This window comes from Pleurodeles waltl, chromosome 8 (assembly GCF_031143425.1).
Source record: "Pleurodeles waltl isolate 20211129_DDA chromosome 8, aPleWal1.hap1.20221129, whole genome shotgun sequence".
In the NCBI taxonomy this organism is placed as follows: domain Eukaryota; kingdom Metazoa; phylum Chordata; class Amphibia; order Caudata; family Salamandridae; genus Pleurodeles; species Pleurodeles waltl.
Genome location: NC_090447.1, coordinates 467,475,040 through 467,496,430, shown reverse-complemented (window position 1 = coordinate 467,496,430; position 21,391 = coordinate 467,475,040). Strand labels below are relative to the sequence as shown.

General features: G+C 42.2%; 1 protein-coding gene across 1 annotated transcript in view; it reads right to left on the bottom strand.

The window, feature by feature from the left end:
- Window positions 1–11,682: 11,682 nt before the first annotated feature.
- The window catches only part of LOC138250052 (interleukin-1 receptor-like 1), a 637,768-nt gene continuing 628,059 nt past the window's right edge, over window positions 11,683–21,391 (bottom strand). Inside the window, exon 11 of the mRNA XM_069204432.1 lies at window positions 11,683–12,973. Within this exon, the coding sequence (XP_069060533.1) occupies window positions 12,630–12,973 (344 nt within the window). The 3' untranslated portion in view covers window positions 11,683–12,629. The remainder of the gene's footprint in view (window positions 12,974–21,391) is intronic.

Here is a 21,391-nt window from a genome sequence, read left to right as displayed (position 1 = left end):
GGATTTAATAAACGCCAGTAGACACAACATCTGCCATGGTAAACATGATGCACAACTTAGGAAGGCACAACATCCACCGTATTTTAAACGTGCATACTTTACATTGCATGTTAATTCATCTCTGTTAGGCCTTTAAATGCAAATATAGAGTCGCCTAATTCTGTGCCACTAATGTATTATTAAAGGTTTCACTTTAACACTAGTAAATCCTGATTAGTTTGTCACAAGTTGAGCAATATTTTGTGCCAGCCATTACAGGGCTCAAGGTCTTGATCCATGTGCCCTGAAAATGCACCAAAATATATAAGTGGCATGGTGAGCGTACCCTGACCCCAAAAAAGGCCATTACCAGACTCGAGGATATGGTCCCCGTCAAAAAACATTGTACTGAAGCTTGTTTTTAAAGGTCAGAAAATGGAATAAATATAAAGAGTGATAACAGATTTTAGTTAAAATATAAATCATTTGTTGAGGGAACTGTTCTATGTTTAGGAATTGTGGTGTAATTTAAGGTGATTTAACCCTGTGTAAAATGCTGACCCTCTGCTAAGATGAGATAAACCATGTTTGAGAGAAAACTGTTTTCATATGTTTTTCTTATATTGGTTATGGAAGGTGTTCCAGAAGCTAAAATGAGAGCATATATTCTGTAAAAGTAAACTATCTTTCTCAGCCATGTGAATATAAAGTCTGAGTAAACATATACTTCCAACAGCAGTAGAGTGTTATTAGTTGATTTCCCAGTTTTCTTCTGCAGCCTCCCAAAGTGTTCTAAAGAACAATTAGATCAATAATATTCTTATCTATGACAGAAGAGTGGCATACCTCAAGCCATCTTAATTGAACCAATGTGTCCTTGTGTAATGTAACTGTTGCTCCTGTAAAGCTCTCCAAAATACCTTCAGGTCGAGTTTGTGCTATATAAAACTGCATACATTTGTCATAATTACAGAATGTTAATGATCTAGTTGTTCATAGAACTCTCTATGGACAAAAGGGGGGCAGGGGCACAGACTTGGACAATGGAGGCCAAGGGGGGAGGGATCAGCAGCAGAGGCAGCCAACTGACCACACTGGTTTAGGTAGGAGTGGCATTGGTAGCACAGTGTAACATGTAGGGCAGGTGAAAGGGGAAATGTCAGAAGAATGGGCCGTAGAGAGCTGGGGGTACGCCGGCAAAAGCAGCAATTCAACCATGCAGGACAGGCAAGAGAGGCTGTGACACCACAACAGACCATGGAGGACAGAAGGGATGGAGTAGGGGAACATACTCAGACAATGGGGAGCAGGAAGTAAGCTACAGAGGCAGTTGGGAGAGTGCGCATGGCAGGAAGCAGGGGTAGTGGCAGCACAATAGAAAACACATGGCAGGTGAAGGACGGTGGTAACAGACCATTCAGGGCAAGAGGAAGGGGGCAGGGGCATTGGACACAAACAGAGACAATTGAGGTCATGGGGAGGCAAGGACAGTAAACTGCCTATGTAAGGCAGGCAGGAGGACAAGTGATGGCACAACAAACCACACAAGTAAGGCAGGTGGGGAAGTGACACCCCATCAGCCCATGGCGGGCAGGAGCACACACATAGAGAACAGCGGGCAGAATGGAATGAGGAAGCAGAGCAAACTGACCACAGAGAGCAGAACGGAGGGGCAGAGACACACAGATGAAGAAAAGAGGCAGGCATGAGGAGGGAAAGGCTGCAAGCTGACCAGAGAGGGCAGGGCAGGAAGTGGGGTAGGGGCACACAGATGGAGAATGAAGAGCAATCGGTAGAGCAGCAACCTAGCCACAGAGGGCAGACTGGGGTGGATTTGGCCACCAACAGGGGGGAGGCCAGTTCCATCCCGTGGATGCAAATGACCAAAGACTATGCGACGTGGAGGGGCTGGATAAATAAGTTTGAAAGGCCCCGGAAAATCCCGGAAAAAGCAGAGGTTAAATAACATTGTGGTCACCTATGATCTTCCCTAACATTACAAATAACTAAGAAAAACAAAGGTTAAAGTAATGTTATAGTTGAAGAGTTAAAAATGAATACTTAAAAAACTACTAAAATAACTATAACTAGCATCCCTGCGTTCATGAACTCCCAAATTACATCACTTGTGACATGTTAAATTATATTAATATATGACATGAGTGATGACAACCCAAAAGATATCATTGATTATATCTCTGATGGCATCATCCAAGGTACCTCTCCTTTAATAACTCTATAAACAGCTCAATCATTTTAGTAAAAAAGTATTTAGTAAATGGCCCACAAGCGTATACAGCATAGGTTCACTGAATGTACGTGTGCGCCTATGAAATATTAATAGTGTAGTTATGGAGGCAAGTCTTGTTTAGTATAATGAAATTCATCTGGTGCACTGTTTAACAACTAGTAACTTTTCAAGTGCAAACAGAACTTCATTTTAACCAGATAGAGACTGAGAAAAAAAAGTGTAAGTACACAAAATATGTGAAAAAAGTAAAGATTATGAGCTTGATTGACTAAGGTAAACTTAGAACAAAACCTGAAGTTTAATTTTAGACCAAAAGTCTAACTTAGAACACAAGTCTAATTTTACTGGTAGAACAGTCAGACATTTGGTCTAATTATATGCCAAATGTGTAACTTAGACCAAAAGTCTAACTTTAGTACTAACTTTAGTACTAGTAAAGTTAGACTTTTGGTCTGTCAGACTTTTGGTTTACTCTTAACTTTACTACTAGTTAAGTTAGACTTTAGGTCTAAACTTAGACTTCAGGTCTAAACTTAAAGCCAGATTTACAAAGGCCTAGCACTACCTGACCGTCACTTTTAGGGGCATATTTATACTCTGTTTGCGCTGAATGTGCGTCAAAAATGTTGACGCACATTCGGCGCAAACCTTACCCCATATTTATACTTTGATACCTGACCCCGCGGATGTCAAAAATCCTCTGTGTGTATAATTTTTGTGATGCGGGAAACCGCCTTGCGTTAACGACATGCAGGGTAGGCGTTGCCGTCCCAAAAATGACTTTAAGGCCTGAGTGCCTTATTTAAACTCCCGCGTCATTTTGACGCACAGGAGGGGCCCGGCCTTAAAAAATGGCGGAGGAATTTTGACGCGGGGTCAGGCGTCAAAGTATAGATATGGGGCAAGGTTTGCGCTGAATGTGCGTCAAAATGTTTGACACACATTCGTCGCAAACAGAGTATAAACTTACTCTTAATGTGTAATGTAGGCCTCTGAAATCATTATAGTATTTAATATAATCAGTAACAAGCGCATTTCAAAATGTATACGCAAATGCAACTCACCAAAAGTAACACGGCTTCCAGTATTTTCTTCACAACCCTCCTTTCCTGTTGACTACTATGGGCCTCATTCCGACCCTGGTGGTCTATGACCGCCAGGGCCGGGGACCACGGAAGCACCGCCAACAGGCTGGCGGTGCTTCCCAGCCCATTCTGACCGCGGCGTTAAAGCCGCGGTCAGAAAAGGGAATCCGGCGGTTTCCCGCCGGATTTCCCCTGCATGGGCTGAATCTCCAGGGCGGCGCTGCAAGCAGCGCCGCCATGGAGATTCTGACCCCCTTCCCGCCATCCTGTTCCTGGCGGTAAAACCTGCCAGGAACAGGATGGTGGGAACGGGTGTCGTGGGGCCCCTGGGGGCCCCTGCACTGCCCATGCCTCTGGCATGGGCAGTACAGGGGCCCCCTAACAGGGCCCCTGCATTGCAGACAGTGAAAATCGCGACGGGTGCAACTGCACCCGTCGCACCCCTGCAACTCCACCGGCTCCATTCGGAGCCGGCTTCCTCGTTGCAGGGCCTTTCCCGCTGGGCCGGCGGGCGCTCCTTTGGCGGGCGCCCTCCGGCCCAGCGGGAAAGCCAGAATGGCCTCTGCGGTCTTTTGACCGCGGAGCGGCCAAGTGGCGGTTCCCGCCCGGCGGGCGGCACCCGCCGCCCGCCGGAATCTGATGGAGGGCCTATGTCTAGACTTGAAAATGCAAGAATTTATTTTCATTTGGTGTCATTGTCTTTATATTAGCTCTTGATAGGCCAAGGAAGTTACTCTGTACTTTGTATGCAGCAAGATAAAATAAAACATATTTTTTATACATTTGTACCAGGAAAGAAATAATTATTTGCAATGAAAAGTCAAGTAGTCATAAAAGGTAGATGTTTATATTTGGTGTAACAAGCACCCAATAGTAAGGAAAATAATGTCTTATGTAAACATATATTTTTATCCGAGGGACTAGCTAAATATTGTACTGATGTCAAAGTTATATTTGTGTAATTTATTTCTATATAGATAATGGAAAAACTGTATTTTAATTTATCTTAGCAACATGATGTTTTGAAAGCTGCAGTTTTCTTAAGAATGCAGACTGGAAATATTGTCACAGTTGGTAGGACTAGCTTTAAAGAAATGTATGGCAATGCTCGGATTCCTAATTCCTCATCCCATTCCTTACTGCATGCAGTAATTGAGACAAAGCCTCACTGTTATCAAACATCACAAGCACAACCCTCTTAGAAAAACCTATACCCAGACCCCCTTTACTACTAAAGAAAAACAGTACAATATTACTTCGTAAAATATTAACCTTCCACAGCCATTCTACACCAACAGAAGGGAAGGGAAGGAGGGAATCTAAGTAATGGCATGAGGAATTAGGAATCAGAGTAATGAAGATTACTCATAAGTAATCCAAGTATTACCTGTCATCTATTCCTTGTCCCATTCCTTATTGTATGCAAACTTACCCGAGAAAATACAGAAAAAGGACATAAATCATGCTTGCAAAATCTTTTATAAACATGAACTCATCAAGCAACATGAATCTGTCAAAGAAAAAAAAAACTTCATACACATCTAGAAGGTAAAACTGTTATACCAAAACTCAATTCATATCCTTGAGCTAGATTCAACTTGTAATGATCCACAAAGGTTGATTGAGAAGCCCAAGTAGCTGCTACACATATATCTAAATGGAGACACCACCCCATTGTGCCCAAGAAGCAGTGATTCTACTTGTTGATTGTGCTTGACTAGAACCTAGAGGAACAAGATCTTAACCAGTGTAAGAAATAGAAATTACCTCTGTATCCAACCAGAGATAGTGGAAAGAGAATATTTCTTAACCCAATTTGCATGGGCAAAACAATTGAAATGGGAATCCTTCTAAAATCAGTAGACCTTATCAAGTAGATCTTAACTGCTCCCACCACATTTAGAAGGGCCTCAGAAGCAGAGGCAGAAGGCAAAGCTGGAAGAATAATCTCCTTGAGACCTATGAAAAGCTGATTTTACCTTTGCCACAATAAATATCCTCAAAAAACTCTAGCACATGGAGGATTACAACATAAGGCTGAAAATTCCCTAAATCGTCTGGTATTAACAATAGTAACCAAAAAGACAACTACCTTCAGTGCCAAAAGTGTAAGGGGCATCTCAAATAAAGGCTCAAATGGCAGACCCTGCAAGCCATTCTAAACTGACAGTAGTTCTCAAGGAGGAAACATGTTTCTTACCCTAGGTCTCAACAACTCAAAACCTTTAAACAATCTGAACACCCATTCATCAACCTGAGACAGAGCACTACCAAGGGTAACGTAAAGCTTTAATTGCAGCCCATTGTTCTCTCAAAGTGCAAGCGGAACAATCCTTGTCAAAACCCTCCTGTAAAAGTTGCAAAATATTTTCAGGAGAGCAAAGAACAGGGGAAAAAACCTTTCTTACACCACCTCGAAAAAGAGACGGCTATAGGATTTCCTAGTAACCAACTTCCTGCAGGCCTGAATGGATTTTAAAACTGCATGATGCTTTCATAACCTCCTATAAGTCTCTTCCTCTCAACCTGCTATCTACTTACCCCAATCTCTGGAGGGACAATAGAGGTAACTGAGGAGGAACCAGAATTGGACTTATGGACAAGGGAAGAACCATACCTTAATAGGCTACCAAATCCATTACCAATGGAAACTAATGTCTCCTGGGCCAAAAAGGACAAAGCAAGAAGAATATCAAATTACTTGATGACAGTCTCCAATATTGAAGCATGTGAACTATGAGAGGATCGAGGTGACTTTGGGGCCAGGCACCACAAACAGAGAAGCGGCCTAAAGAGAGAAAAATTCCATCAATGCTGCCGCTCTGTAGAAACCAGAATATAAAGAAGGGAAGTCTATAAGAACAGGCATATGCACTTATCATATCTCCTCATACTTACAGGAAAGCACATGCAGATGCTTGATCTAATTGAAGGAGGACTGATAACCTGTGAAACAATTTCAGCTGTTCTTCTTCCTGAAGTCAAATGAGACCCTGGTCTGTCCAAAACCTTGATCCAATGTAAGTTAGCCTCTAGAAACCCAAACCTCTCCAGAGTCTGCTGTGCTTTTATAATTTCCAATGCAAGTTTCTGTTTGGAATTAGAAACCAGGAGAAGATTGTCCAGATATGGATGAATCTGAAAGTTCATCTTGTTTAGGACTGCCATTATTAGGGCCAAAATATTGGTGAACACCCTAGTGATGCTTTCAGTCCAAAAGAAAGAACTAAGGGCCAGATGTAGCAAGTTTGCAAATTGCTACTTGCAATTTGCGAGTCCGAGCGACTCGCAAATTGCAACTCGCAATTTGCAATGCAGAACGGTGTCTCAGACACCATCAGCGAGTCGCTATGGGGTCGCAAATACCCACCTCATTAATATTAATGAGGTGGGTAGCAAATTGCGGCCCCATAGCGACTATGGGCACTCACTGATATGGAGGCCTGCTGTAGTCAGCAGACCTCCATGTCCGTGACTGCTTTTAAATAAACGAGCTGCATTTAAAAAAAAAAACGAAACCTTTTGTTTCTGAATTTTTTCAGGGCAGGTAGTGGTCCCTTGGACCACTACCTGCCCTGAAAAAAAATGTTGGGGTCCATTCACAAAGGGGAAGGGGTCCCATGGGGACCCCTTCCCATTTGCGAGTGGGTTACCATCCACTTCAAGTGGATGGTAACTGCGACTCCACGCGGTCGCAAATGAAGTTGCATACCACTGCGACTCGCAAATAGGAAGGGAATACCCCTTCCTATTTGCGACTCTGAAATGCATTTTGCGAGTCGGTCCCGACTCGCAAAATGCATTTCTGCATAGTAAACAAAGGTTTGCGACTCGCAAACGGCGATTTTCGCCGTTTGCGACTCGCAAACCGTTTGCTACATCTGGCCCTAAGAACTGCCAATGATTGCTACCCACAGCAAAATGGCGAAACTTCTGATGAGGAGGAAAATAGAGATATGTAAATAGGTACCCTGAAGGTCAAGAGCAGCTAGGGAATCTTCCTGCTGGAGGGAGTTCATTTCTAAAATGAATCGTCTTTAGATAAACATTCAAGTCCTTCAAATCTATTATTAGACAATAATCTCCTGACAGTTATTTACTAGGAAGGCTGGAGAGTACAAGCCTAGGGTCCTTTCTGAATCTGGAACAGATTTCCTTCTGGACCAGCAAAGCAAATTTCTCCTGCGAGGCCCGGCTCGTTACTCGATCCCTTGGAAGATGAGTCACAACAAAAGTTTTCTGGAGGGAAAACCTGGTATTCTTGGAAGTACCCCTAGGTAACCACCTGAACAACCCATTTGTCTCTGATTTGACTCTCCCGAACAGAAAAAAGAGGGATAGTCCCCCCCAACAGAACATACAACAAACCCAGTTCCAGCATAGCCAGGAGCACTGATTATTCTTGAGCGGCCTGAAATTTATTTACATTCCCCTCCAAAGCTCCGTGACCTATTAAACGAGGAATCAAACTTTCTACCCCTAGGATTAACATAAGGCATCTTCCCCTTAGGAAAAGACCTTGATTCTTGTTTGAAAGGAAGAGTATGCTTCTTACTCTTAAAATTTCTTCTAATGGTATTGTCAAGCTTCTTCCCCCAAAGAAGCTTAGTACCTGAAAAAAGGCGTCTTAAAGAGACTTTTTTTTACCTGCATCAATCTTCCAGCCCCTTAAATACAAATGTCACCTAGCAGCTCCTATACCACTAGTTGACATTGCAGATGCTTTTAATTTATCAAAGGTGATAGCTGAAAGAAACTTGGCCTGGGCTTCCATAGCTGCTAGAAGATTAGCATGATCATCCTTTTCCAGGATAGCAGAGGACAAGTCAGGAATGTTTTTAACTAAGGATTGCAAAGTACATACAGATTACTCTCCAGTTCTTTATTATACATTTAGTCCAGAATAAGCCTTCTTCAGAGACATCTCAACTTTCTTGTCAACTGGACCTGTAACTACAACATCCTCAGACAACCGCTTTGTGGATTGGCCTATCAAGTTTGCTAATAAGCAGTCTATAGAGAGCTTCTGTGGAAGGTCTGTCTTGCCCTTAGAGAGTGGGTAAACTCTAGTCATAAACCTGGGAGCTGAAAACCTGTCTGGATCCTTCCATTCCCTTCTTAAAGGCCTTAGAATGCTGAATTCACCAGAAATTTGGGAGGGACAGGCGTATTAAATTGTCAAAAACAGACACTACTGTTAGAATACTTCTCCTCCTCTGAAGGCAAATTTAAAGTTGAAGAAATAAAAGAAACCAGACCCTTTAAACCCTTCTTCTGCACGCACTTACCCATAGGGACACCACTTTCAAATTCATCAGAGTCATAACTGGAGGAAGGCCACGTGGAAGAAAAACAAAAAAGGGGTGGAAACTGAAAAATTAAAAGAATAATTTCTAGCAGGAGACAAGGAGCCACTGGGTTCCTGCTGTTAAATGAAGTCATCAGAAATGGATCTTATCATCATCTGGAGCTGGCTGTCAAATGTGACCGAAGACCCATTCCTCACTCGGGTCTTGGCAACATCAAAATAATCTCTCTCCTTAGAGGGAGAGAGGAAGAGATGACTACTCTTCTCAGATTGCTTCCCCAATGTGAGCTACCAACACAGTGAACAATAAAAAACAGCTCGTACATGTAGGCCCTAAGCACCCCTTATCATACTCCAGACATATCCAAAAGAAAGGGGATATGTACTGCTTAAAGGTAAGTAAATAAGGGGAAAACCGTGCCAAAACATTTACCAGAATAGAAAAGAGAAAAACAAGAGAATATAAACAGAGGGGCTAAATAACAGGCACTTCGAAGACACACTCCCTCATAATTCCCCTCCATTTTGTTTTTCAGAACCGGCTCTCTACCCTTTTAGAACCAAGAGAGAAAGCCAGGCAACTGGTTTGCACAGCACAATTCACATAGTCATTCAGACAAGCACAGGTAAGAAAGAATAATATTCCCAGACTAAGTTAAATCTTTTTCATTAGAAGATCCAGAGCTTCTTTAACTTATGTGTATGCCCCTAAAAGTTCGAGCTCAAGCAGTGGAATGAATAAAATAATCACAGATCTGTTGAGGGAAAGCACTTTATTGTGGTAGCACACAACATCTGCTCAATCAAAACGTGAACTCCTGGCTCCCAACCTAAGGGCAGAGCCAAAGCCCCTTTCTAGTGATCCTCACATAAATGTCTGGTGACTGCTGAACTGACAAGCCAGACCATAAAATTGACAAACATTTGACATGCATGTTTTAATTGTTAGTTATCTATAATCATAAAGGTTACAATATATTCATGTTGACACAGGAAAAACCTCATACCAGCCTTCTGAGGTCTGAGTCAATAAAATGTGAGGTAGGATTAGGTCAACAAACCCACAAACCAGGGAGATTCTAGGTATTCGCAAAAATGTGGCAGGAACATTCTCACACTGGATACAATTTATCTTGTCAAAGGAAGACATCCCTATCATTAGGGTAAATGGGAAGGGAACAGACTCACCATTAGCTTGTTTGTAAGGGAACAGATGTCTTCAAAAGTAAAACTAGTTCCCTTTGGAGGAACAAAAAACTTAACATGGATAAAAACACTAATGTGTTATATGTAAGGCTTCCGGTTTTATGGCATTATTTTTGTAACATTTAAGCACGCATTTATCCACATTTATTTTTTAGCTCTCTTATCGGTATTTATTCATATTTATGTTGTATTTTATGAAAAAATGTAGTTGCAAAATCGTATATTTTTACATATATTTAAACAATCAACGTGCTTTTATTTCTGTGATGCTTTAGCAAATTAAGCAGCTGACTATAACCTAACAATACACACATAGGCAAAATGTAGCATTATACTATAAATGTCTGGTGATCTATGCCATTACTGTATTCACAGCTGCCTGTGAGCATTCTTGGGAATATTTTGAGAATTTGAAAAATTCAAAATGTGTTACAAATTTTTGCCTACAGATGTATGCATCTGTCTTTTTTTTCAAATCGGGTCTCCTAGAATGCATTGCCTCCTTCCAAAGCCTTATTTAAGTGCGGGTTCGAAATGGCCTGATCCCCCGTGTCAGATTTTAAAGTTACCTACATAAGAGATATTTACATAAAAATAAATCTAAATTGCATTAATTTACCCTGTAAGTGAATAGACTGAAATATGGCATGCCGGTCCTATTTTTACACCCCTGGTTTATTACAAGGAACAAATAAGAGTACAATGTTAAGTAATTAAAACAATTGTACATATTGCATTGCCTATGCTAAGACCATTTAGGCCCGTATTTATACTTTTTTTGCACCGCATTTGCGTTGTTTTTTGACGCAAAAACGGCGCAAACTTGCAAAATACCATTGGGCCATATTTATACTTTTTGACGCGAAACTGCGCTAACGCAGTTTTGCGCCAAAAATATTAGCGCCGGCTAACGCCATTCTGAAGCGCCATGCGGGCGCCGTATTTATTGAATGGCGTTAGCCGGCGTTAGCCGTCCGGCGCTGCCTGGTGTGCGTGAAAAAAAACCACGTACACCAGGCAGCGCCGGCGTAGGGAAAAATGGCGTTTGGGCGTCCAAAAATGGGGCAAGTCAGGCTGAGGCAAAAAAATCGTCTTAACCCGATTTGCGCCATTTTTTTTGGGCGCCCAGATGCCATTAACATGACTCCTGTCTTAGCAAAGACAAGAGTCATGCCCCCTTGCCCAATGGCCATGCCCAGGGGACTTCTGTCCCCTGGGCATGGTCATTGGGCATAGTGGCATGTAGGGGGGCACAAATCAGGCCCCCCTATGCCACAATAAAAAATTAAAAAAAATACTTACCACAACTTACCTTTTCTTCCCTGGGATGGGTCCCTCCATCCTTGGGTGTCCTCCTGGGGTGGGCAAGGGTGGCAGGGGGTGTCCCTGGGGGCTTGGGAGGGCACCTCTGGGCTCATTCTGAGCCCACAGGTCCCTTAACGCCTGCCCTGACCCAGGCGCTAAAATCCGGCGCAAATGCGGGTTTTTTAGTCCCGCCCACTCCCGGGCGTCATTTTTGCCCGGGAGTATAAATACGACGCATATGCATCGCAGTCATTTTTTAAGACGGGAACGCCTACCTTGCATATCATTAACGCAAGGAAGGTGTTCACGCAAAAAAATGACGCTAACTCCATGAACTTTGGCGCTAGACGCGTCTAACGCCAAAGTATAAATATGGAGTTAGTTTTGCGTCTAATTTGCATCGAAAAAAAGGACGCAAATTCGGCACAAACGGAGTATAAATACGCCCCCATTGTATTTTGTAGGTTTGCGCCGTTTTGCGTCAACAAGCGGCGCAAATGCGGCGCTAAAAAAAGTATAAATACGGGCCTTAATATCACACCTCTGCCGCTTAAGTCATGTAAAACAGATAATTTAACACTGCCACACGATTTGCCTCTACATTTATTCATAATTGATATGGCTCTGCATAAACTGGTGCAAGTCAGAATATTTCGGAGCCATTATTCGAAGTTCGTGAGCCATTATCTGATATGCATAAAACGTCACATGCATGAAGAGCCTCGGATTCCTTTAGTTACTATGTTCTTCATTCTAAGTATATCATTGACATTAAAACTTGTTTGCGCAATATATTTTTCTGTTTATTTTTCTGCGCAGTACAACAAATCTTCAAGTCCAAACCTTCTTTAAGTAATCCAAGGAGAGGGTTTCTATTAGCAGGTAGCCAAGCAAGCATCTTCGTATCTGGCATGGAATTCATGGATGTCCAGGAGTCTGCAGTAATCACCTGTGGCGCTCCGAATTCTTCTTCTTATATGTAGTATTGTAGACATAGACAATTGACATGTATCAGCTCTTGTAATCCTCCGTGCTTTTAAAATAAACATTAAATAATCTGCATGCCTCATGTTAAGAAACAGATGAAATCTCACCAAAGATTTATTTTTACATTTTTCCTCACATGAAAACATTTTTTTCATTGTAAAACCATTTGCTTCACACCCTAAATGTTGTAAGTTTACAAGTGCAGCTAAATTTAGCTGAGGTTTCCCAAATGCATGTAACCATCAGGAGTGCTGCTATTTTGTTTATGTTAACTTAATTTGCATTTCATTTCACTGATAACCAGCCTGACAGTCTAATAGTCACATTTCAATGCAAAATCGTTAGCACAATTGGGGAATGTAGAAACTCACTTATGGCCACCCTATACAGACTCATACTTTGTGAATCAGGAAAACGTTGTGCTTGTAGAGTTTGAAACTTTTTCTGTGTGTAAATTTGACTTATTCTTGGAACAAATTTGTGAATATTGCTCCATCACTTTATGTTTTTAAACAAGGGTGCCACCTGCAGGGCTTTTTCGTCCTGGCATCTGGTATCTCACATGTTTCCAGAATGATGATTTTATAGACTTGACAGTGGCTGAATTACCTGACTCCCATTTGATGGTGCCACTCTTTCTTATGATATGTTTAAGGGATTCTTGCAACTTACTATCATCAACAATTTTATCCATTTCAATAATTATTACTTTTAGGTTATTGCTAACCAATGCGCTGTATAAACCAATTTGCTGTTCAAAAGCAAATTCTTCATTCTCAACGAGCTCGGAATTCAAAATTAGGATGATCCTCCTACTCTTGCTAATGCTCCAGTCAGCGGCTGTTGATATTTCTAAAAAACAAAATGAGGGGAACACATTTAGAATGAACACAGCTCATTTATAGCTTCATAGGTTTTCATGTCATGAAAGTGACCGGTTGTCAATTTACATACTGAATATGTGTCAATTCCTAAACAATTTGTGCAACACTTGACAACTACATTGTGTACATTAGAAGCATTAATGATACAAAAAACAAGAATGTCAACAATTAATATGGAATGGACTAATTTCTTAAATTCTATTTTTCAGATTTGTATTGGCATTTGGCTAGGTTATACCACTTACATACATATATTACTTATGCACAGATATTATAAACAAGATTACAACTGCTTAAACGTGAAATGTAAGCCTTACAATAGAATATCGTAGGAAACCTTTAACAGATTCGCTGAGATTTGAATCTGATTTTCTCAAAATTGCTTAAAACAAGGGATTTGGTTGACTTGTCTACTGTGATTATTCATATGCCCGCACTTTGACCATGTTGTCCTGCCGGACACATGCCTAAGATCTGCAATTGCCTTCAACACTCAAAGATATTCACCTTCTCAATCTCATTAGGCTTTAAGACTGCATTTTTCTATTGGTAAGAATATATCTCGATGCTGGGTGTCTGTCACTCTCTTCAAGATATTGCTTCTTACCCCTACAGTTGCACTACCCAAAGCGTTCTGATGCTGCCTGATGATGGTTTGCAGTACTTTACAAAAAACAAAAATAAATGAAAATGTAAATAGAGAGTGAGAAGGAGGAGCAAAGGGAAAAGAGGGAAATAGTAGAAAATTAGTCGAATCAAGCTGGTACTTTCCTTTGCTTATGTAACACAACATAGAATTTATTAATTTGCAATGTGAAGTTTTATAGCTATCCATTTTCTTAAATAGAGTCAGTTTCTTTCTTCAGCCTGTTGGAACATCATGTTTTTGCTGACAAATCAAAGAGTAGGCAATATAAGACAAGTTACTCATTGTTCTAGGGCTGTCATTTGCCCAGTGTTCAAAATCCAATTTACTTGCCTAAGAGCACTTTCTATCTACTTGGTAAGTAGACACTGTAGCTTGGTTATTCCAGTCTTTGCAATAGATGGTCCTTTCTAATTCTCTCAATTCCCAAAAGAAAGGAGGTGACTTGTCACATTGTAAATTGATCAGCCAGCAGATTTAAAATGTTATCTTGTACATTAATAATATTGCAAAACATTAGGGGCCTGATTCACAAACATAAACTTAGACTTAAAGTCTAAGTTTGGACCTAAAGTTTATCTTTAGACCTGAAGTCCAGGTTTAGGCTGAAGTCTAACTTTATACCTGAAGTCTAAGGCCCATATTTATACTTTTTGACGAAAATCAGCGCTTGAGCAGATTTGCGTCAAAACATTAACCGCCGGCTAACGCCATTCCAACGCACCAGCCAGGCACCTTATTTATGGAATTACGTCAGCCGCCCCTGCAGCCTGGTTTGCGTCAAAATAAATGACAGTAACCGGGCAGCAGAGGCGAAAGGAAGACTGGGGGGTGTGTGCCAAAGGATGGTGCAAGACAGGTTAGAGTCAAAAATATTGGCTAAAACCTGACTAGCGTCATTTTTTGACGCACAACCCCCATGGAAATGACTCCTGTCTTAGCAAAGACAGAAGTCATGTCCCCCTGCCCAATGGCCATGCCCAGGGGACTTCTGTGGGCATAGTGGCATGTAAGGGGCCCAAGTTAAGCCCCCCTATGCCACCAAAAACAAAATTATACTTACCTGCACTTCCTGCACTCACCGTGGATGGGTCCCCCCATCCATGGGTATCCTCCAGGGGTGGGCGAGGGTGACAGGGGGTGTCCCTGGGTGCAGGGAAGGGCACCTGTAGACTGCTTCCATGGTCTCTGACCATGGAAATGAGCCCACAGGTCCCTTAATGCCTGCCCTGACCCAGGCGTTAAAAGATGGCGCAAATCCGGCTGGGCGCCATGTTTTAAGGCCCGCCTCCTTCTGTGCGTCATTTTGATGCTGGAGGATAAATAAGGCGCACATGCCTTAGAGTCCTTTTTTGCACGGGAATGCCTACCTTGCATGTCATTAGCGCAAGGTAGGTTTTCACGTACAAAAAATGACTCAAACTCCATAACTTTGGCGCTCGACGTGTCTAGCATCAAAGTATAAATATGGAGTTAAGTTTGAGTTGAATTTGCAGTAAAAAAATTACGCAAATTCAGCGCAAACAGAGTATAAATATGGGCTTAAGTTTAGACTTCAGGTCTAAACTTAGAATTCAGGTATGAACTTAGACTTCAGGTCTAAAGATTGACTTTATTTCTAAACTTAGGGCCCAATCCACAAAGGTAAACTTAAACCAAAAGGACCTAACGTCTAACTTTACTAGTAGTAGGATTCGAACAAAAGTCTAACTTTACTACTATTAATGACTTTAGGGCTAAACTTAGACTTCAGGTCTCAATTTAGACTTTTTGTGCAAGTTTATCTTTGTGAAGCAGGTCCTTAGGCTTTAGGTCTAAAATTAGACTTCAGGTTTAAACTTAGAATTTAGTTCTAACCTTAGACTTCAGCTCTAATCTTACACTACAGGTATAAGTTTCATTTTGTAAATAGGGCCTGATGATTTCATCTGAAATTGTTAATCTAATTTATTGGTGCAAGAGGCACTAAAAATGAAGATAGATAGGTCACTGACAGAATATCGGAAACAGAAATATTGTGTGGATATAATATTGTGACCAAAATATAAATTGCAAATCGGTAAGTATAGATTTACTATTCTTAATTCCACATCTGTATACCACGAAGATCTATTTATCATCAAGGTACATATATGGGGAGTTATATATAGTAAAACTTTGCTTACCTATAGAATTTTACCTTCATAATATGTTTTTCCCCTATTCTTGACATGATAATGAATCCCACAATATTTCTGTTTCTGATATTCTGCCAAACACCAACATAGACAAAGGCTTTGGTGATGCAGAATGGCACAAGCAGACACAAGCAGATGTTGGTGAGGGGCCATTTTCTAGCGTGATGGTTTGTTGGAAAGAAGTCTGCTCTCGCCCATAGATTTAAATAAAGCACCTCCTCATTGCCCAGCATTATTCAGAAAGGGATTGCGATGTTCAAATATTCCTTGCCACTTTGGATGTACAATTCTTTCTTGAAATTTTCTTTGGTTTTTACCTTACATCCCAACTGTAGCAGAATGTGAGGAATTAGAAAACCTCATTGTTGGAGGCGGCATGTTCTGGTTGGCTGAGGCGAGGCCCTAGTCAAGTAGAACCAACCACTCCTATTAGGGGTGGGTGAATACACTCACTGTGTAACCTGCGCTCCCCCTTGAGTAGCTTGGCACTGATTGGTCAGGCTTATCATAGGGGCAATATTTAAAGCATCAGCCCAGCATTCTTGCACAATGAATACACTGTGCGTCACAAAGGAGACTTCACACGAGGTGTATGTAAAGAAAGTTTGCATTCAACACACACATCAGTTAACACAACATTAACATCATGTAAATCTGAGCATAAATCATATTCAGAAATATCACTAGCAGTATTAGGCCTAACTGTGCTAAAAAACGATTAGAAAAATGTACACTTGGGAAAAATAACATGTTCCCTCCCAGCACCCTCATGCGGTGCAAAACGTTGTCAGCAGGAGACCCACCCCAGCAAGTATCCCAATTCGGTTTCACATAGTTCTAGGGTGCACCCTCAGTAACAACTTAGCAGCAATGTGTACACACAGATCATTCCAGCACTTTTAAATAGCTCTGCGGCCTAGGCTGCACGAGTAAGAACCAATGTCAACTGTGATAGTTTTTTGGCAAGGAAACAATGTGTACGGCAACACCGCCGTGTGGTGTAGTCAATCACAGGCAGTCACTCCCACACGCTCACTTCACACTGCTACACAGTACCACAGATATCAGGCAGGCTCGAAAAGCACGCATTTGCACACACTCGCTCTCAGCACCCAAATGCGGTGCACTGATATCCAGCAGGACAGTTGTCACTGCTAGAGCAAATATATTAATTAAAAAGTATTAATGAATGTTTATGTATTTTGAATAAAGAAAATTTTAAAAATCGATTAACGTAGAAAAATAATGCGCACGTTTGAAAATGAGTCCTCGGACAGCGATCACCAAGATTCACAAAGGTACTAATAAAATGAATAACATGTATGAAATATAGAAAAACATATTGAATAATGTAGTAATGTGTCATATTGGAAAATATAACGTATGTTTTGCATTATATTGTAGAGCTTAATTTAGCCGAAGTAATGGCCTAGTTTTGCCAGGCCTTGTGGAGAAGCTGGATATTAACGCTCAATGTAGAAATGCTGGTGTGCTGAACTGACCATGAACCGCTCGTTATTTAATAAAATCTGCTCAGCTAAAATCCTATGGGCGATTCGATGGACAGGAGATGAGGGAATCAAAATTTGTATCAAGGACTGTGTAAAGCATTCAGAATGTACTTTCCCAGGGCTTGAACAATGGAGACACTGACTGGAGAAGAAGATGTAACATTTTCAATACCTGATGAGCCAGATGATGAGGACATCATAAAGTGAACCAATCAACTACATGGGAACTGTGCAATGTTAGAATTCATAGATTGGGAAAACAAGGACTATTGGATAATGCACAATCATGTGGATAATTGACCAGTTAGGAATTGGGGATAGTCTGGGTGACTTTGATATAATGCTGTGACAAAGGGGGAAAAATACAGAACAGATGAGAGGAGAACAGATGATGATAGGGATAGAGAGAGAGAGAGAGAGACGTCAAGACGATTTGAGATTCTGTCATTGGGCTCAAGCTCTTGAGAGCCTGATGTGCTTCTGATCAATTGATGACCTGAGGACGAAGACTGACAGTTGCTGATCAATACAGAGGATAGGTAGATAGGACAAAATGACTGAATTAACTTTTGTGCCTTTTCTTTCTGGAAACCAACTGTGCTGTATAATAGTTTCCCTTTTAGCAATATGTTTTTCCAAATTTATGTTCTAAAACTGTTATTGCATGAAGTCCCACATGCTAATGCTAATCTGGGTTAGGTGAGGTTCCTATTCTAGACATTAACAACTATAGCGACAAATGATTGACAAACTGATTTGCTGAACTTTGCTATTCATGTTGACTTATTCATTCCTGATTCAATTATTGACTTGTGCTACTGATTTAGAATATACTCTGATGCAAGTTTTGATTAGATTATGTTTTTGGCGCCTTCTAATGAATTGTTATGGATTTTCTTTTAATACAGTTGAATTAATCCCATGACTTAGTATTGTAACTAATAGGGAAATAGAATTGATAAAACTTATATTGTGTTGTGGTTATTCATGACTGAATGTCATGGTGCAATGTTATTAACTGCTGATTAATGATTTGCTTAATGGTTATTGATTTGTGTATTGATTATTGATGAACATTGGTTACACCGTAGCTAGGATACTCCATGCAAATCAAAAGGTTCATCAACCTATATGCGTCCCCTTATAAGTTTACTTATTAAGGGCCGGGCACACAAGCATCACTGTATTCGTAAACCCTGTGGGCCCAAAACTCCCTTGCCTTCAACCAATCCCTACTACCCTGACCTCTATGAACTGGAGATTAAAGCAACCTTTCTCCAGATACTAGGCTAACATTGTGATTGGAATCACATTTTATTTGTGTCCTGGTGGAAATGTGGGGGTAAGTATAGATAGCAGGCTGATCAGGCTACAGTTGACAAATGGAGGTTTGATCACCACTTGGGAAGTTCATTCAAATGTCCCTGGTCCGTGCCTTCCAGTGTGGGCCCAGGTCTGCAAAGCACTGAGGAAGGGTCACAGTAGGACACACAATGATCACAATAGTGCCCAGCAGGCCAGGCACTCCAGTACACAAATAGTTACCAATCCCACAACTCCCTGGAATGAGGCACAATATCTGGTGCGCAATAACTTGAATTGCACCAGATAATCCAGTCGCACATGAATTGCCACTAGTTACGTGCCTCCCTGAATTAAGGCACAACTTCTGGTGCGTGATGACCTGTTCTGCACCAGACAATTCAGATTACCCACGAAAATGTACAAAATGCCGTACCTCCTTGGAAGGAGGCACAATGATTGGTGCGCGATGACCTGAGTCGCACCAGACAATTCTGATTACACACAAAATGTGACCAATGCTTACATTCCTGGAATGAGGCAAGATGACTTGATTTACACCAGACAAATCCACTCACACATGGAAAGTTACCAGTGCCGTACCTCCCTGGAATGAGGCACAAGAACTGGTGCGCAATGGCTTGTGTAGCACCAGACAATTTCAAACACACATAAGAGTGACCAAATTCTGTTCCTCCCTGGAATGAGGCACAACGTCTTGTGCGTGATTAAGCACCAGACAATTCCAGCCACACAGAAGGTGCAAGTTCAGTGGTGCCACACAAGGTAGACTGAGGCACTGCTCTGGGTACACCCCCATCTCCAAGGGTCGCAACCTGTGAATTGGACACTGCATGCACAGAAATTGCAGTTGGCGTGTCACATAAGAGAAATTCAGCACAATCGACAAAGCGGGCCACCCGGGTTCCCACAACCAGTGAATCCACTCACATCCAACAAGATGCTTATGCATGTCATGACCCCACGTTGAAGGGCCAGACTCATTGAATGTGGGCAGTACTTCAGAGGCTCTGCACCATGCAAACCTGTCTTCAGGCTAAATACTTATTTCCACACTCATACTGCTGCTACCAGGTGGAATCCAGCAGACAATGTAGTCACTTAGGAGGGCACTGCTCTACAGATGACAGAGGTAGAGGGTGTAGGTCCCTCACAGGAGGTCTTTGATGTCCCTGAGACCTCCAGCAAGAATAGGGGGGGGGCAAGCCAAAAATCCCTTGGGGACCACACTTCCGAGTTCCACACAGCAGCAGGAAGTCTGCCCAGGCCAGCCATGATGCAGGAAGGGAGCGTGGCCCCCTCTAAATGCAGATTGCTCCGGCAGTGCGCACCACGTGGTCCAGGGTCTCCGGTCCCATGTCCTTGCAAGTGTATCTCTAGTTTGCTACAGGGGGACACCAATAGTTATACTGTAATATGCCTTTGAGCTGCTGGTGGTGGTTCACATGGTTCCCTTTTGAACCACAGACACCTCCCCTAAATTTTAGTCCTGTCTATCATTGGGCCATGGAATACAGGTCTTAGGCCCATATTTATACTTTTTGACGCAAAACTGCGCTAACACAGTTTTGCGCCCAAAAAATTAGCGCCGGCTAACGCCATTCTGAAGCGCCGTATTTATTGAATGGCGTTAGCCGGCGTTAGCCGGCGTTAGCCGACCGGCGCTGCCAGGTGTGCGTGCAAAAAAAAAGACGTACCCCAGGCAGCGCCTGCGTAGGGAAAAATGGCGTTTGGGCGTCCCAAAATGGGGCAAGTCAGGCTGAGGCAAAAAAATCGTCTTAACCCGATTTGCGCCATTTTTTTTGGGCGCCCAGATGCCATTAACATGACTCCTGTCTTAGAAAAGACAGGAGTCATGCCCCCTTGCCCAATGGCCATGCCCAGGTGACTTATGTCCCCTGGGCATGGTCATTGGGCATAGTGGCATGTAGGGGGGCACAAATCAGGCCCCCCTATGCCACAAAAAAAAATTAAAAAAATACTTACCACAACTTACCTTTTCTTCCCTGGGATGGGTCCCTCCATCCTTGGGTGTCCTCCTGGGGTGGGCAAGGGTGGCAGGGGGTGTCCCTGGGGGCTTGGGAGGGCACCTCTGGGCTCATTCTGAGCCCACAGGTCCCTTAACGCCTGCCCTGACCCAGGCGTTAAAAAGAGGCGCAAATGCAGGGTTTTTTGCCCCGCCCACTCCCGGGCGTGATTTTTGCCCGGGAGTATAAATACCACGCACATGCCTGGGAGTCATTTTTTAAGACGGGAACGCCTACCTTGCATCTCATTAACGCAAGGAAGGTGTTCACGCCAAAAAATGACGCTAACTCCATGAACTTTGGCGCTAGACGCGTCTAACGCCAAAGTATAAATATGGAGTTAGTTTTGCGTCGAATTTGCGGCGAACAAAACGACGCAAATTCGGCACAAACGGAGTATAAATATGCCCCTTAATATTTAGTGGGGCCATGATCTGGCCCCAGAGGCCAAGTGTCAAAACATCTCCCTCCAATCTATCCAACCAGGCCCTCAAACATCAGAGGTCTTTCATTCCAGTTGTGTGCCCAAGGTTTATAGCTGTCGCTCGGAAATGGCAGATGTGCTCCCCAGTCTCGAGTGTGGAATGGATTCAAATTTAAAAGGCACAAAAAGCATTTTGGAGCAAAAAAATAACCACTTTCTAGAAGTGCCATTTGTCAGTGATTATTGAAAAAACCACCTTTACCATAGGAATGGCGTTG